At 61.1% G+C, this 339-nt stretch overlaps 1 protein-coding gene across 1 annotated transcript in view; it reads left to right on the plus strand.

Annotated features, from left to right (window-relative positions):
• Positions 1-7: 7 nt before the first annotated feature.
• The window catches only part of LOC103812034 (sodium-dependent phosphate transport protein 2A-like), a gene marked incomplete at its 5' end in the record, with an annotated part of 1,535 nt that continues 1,203 nt past the window's right edge, over positions 8-339 (plus strand). The window contains one exon of the mRNA XM_009085038.1: positions 8-89. Coding sequence (XP_009083286.1) covers positions 8-89 — 82 coding nt within the window. The remainder of the gene's footprint in view (positions 90-339) is intronic.

A 339-nucleotide genomic window follows, 5' to 3' on the forward strand; every position in this document is an offset into this window, starting at 1 on the left:
CTGCACCTGCCTCATCCTCCTGGTCAAACTCCTCAACTCCCTGCTCAAGGGGCAGGTGGCCAAAGCCATACAGAAGGTCATCAACACTGGTGAGTAGGATGAGACAACCTGCCACACGACCACCCGCCACGCGACCACCCATCCCCATCCCCACTTGCTATCCACAGACCCATCCCTGGCTGCCCCTTACCCCCATCCCTGCCTGACCCACATGTCCCCTGCCTGACCCCGATCCCCCCTCTGCTTATGGCATTCATGGCCTCCTGGTGTCCCCCTCCTCTTTCCCCAGCCATCCCAGCCACCATACCCACAGTTCAACCCCACACCCAGAGCTTGTCC

This window comes from Acanthisitta chloris, unplaced genomic scaffold, assembly GCF_000695815.1.
Source record: "Acanthisitta chloris isolate BGI_N310 unplaced genomic scaffold, ASM69581v1 scaffold34531, whole genome shotgun sequence".
In the NCBI taxonomy this organism is placed as follows: Eukaryota; Metazoa; Chordata; class Aves; order Passeriformes; family Acanthisittidae; genus Acanthisitta; species Acanthisitta chloris.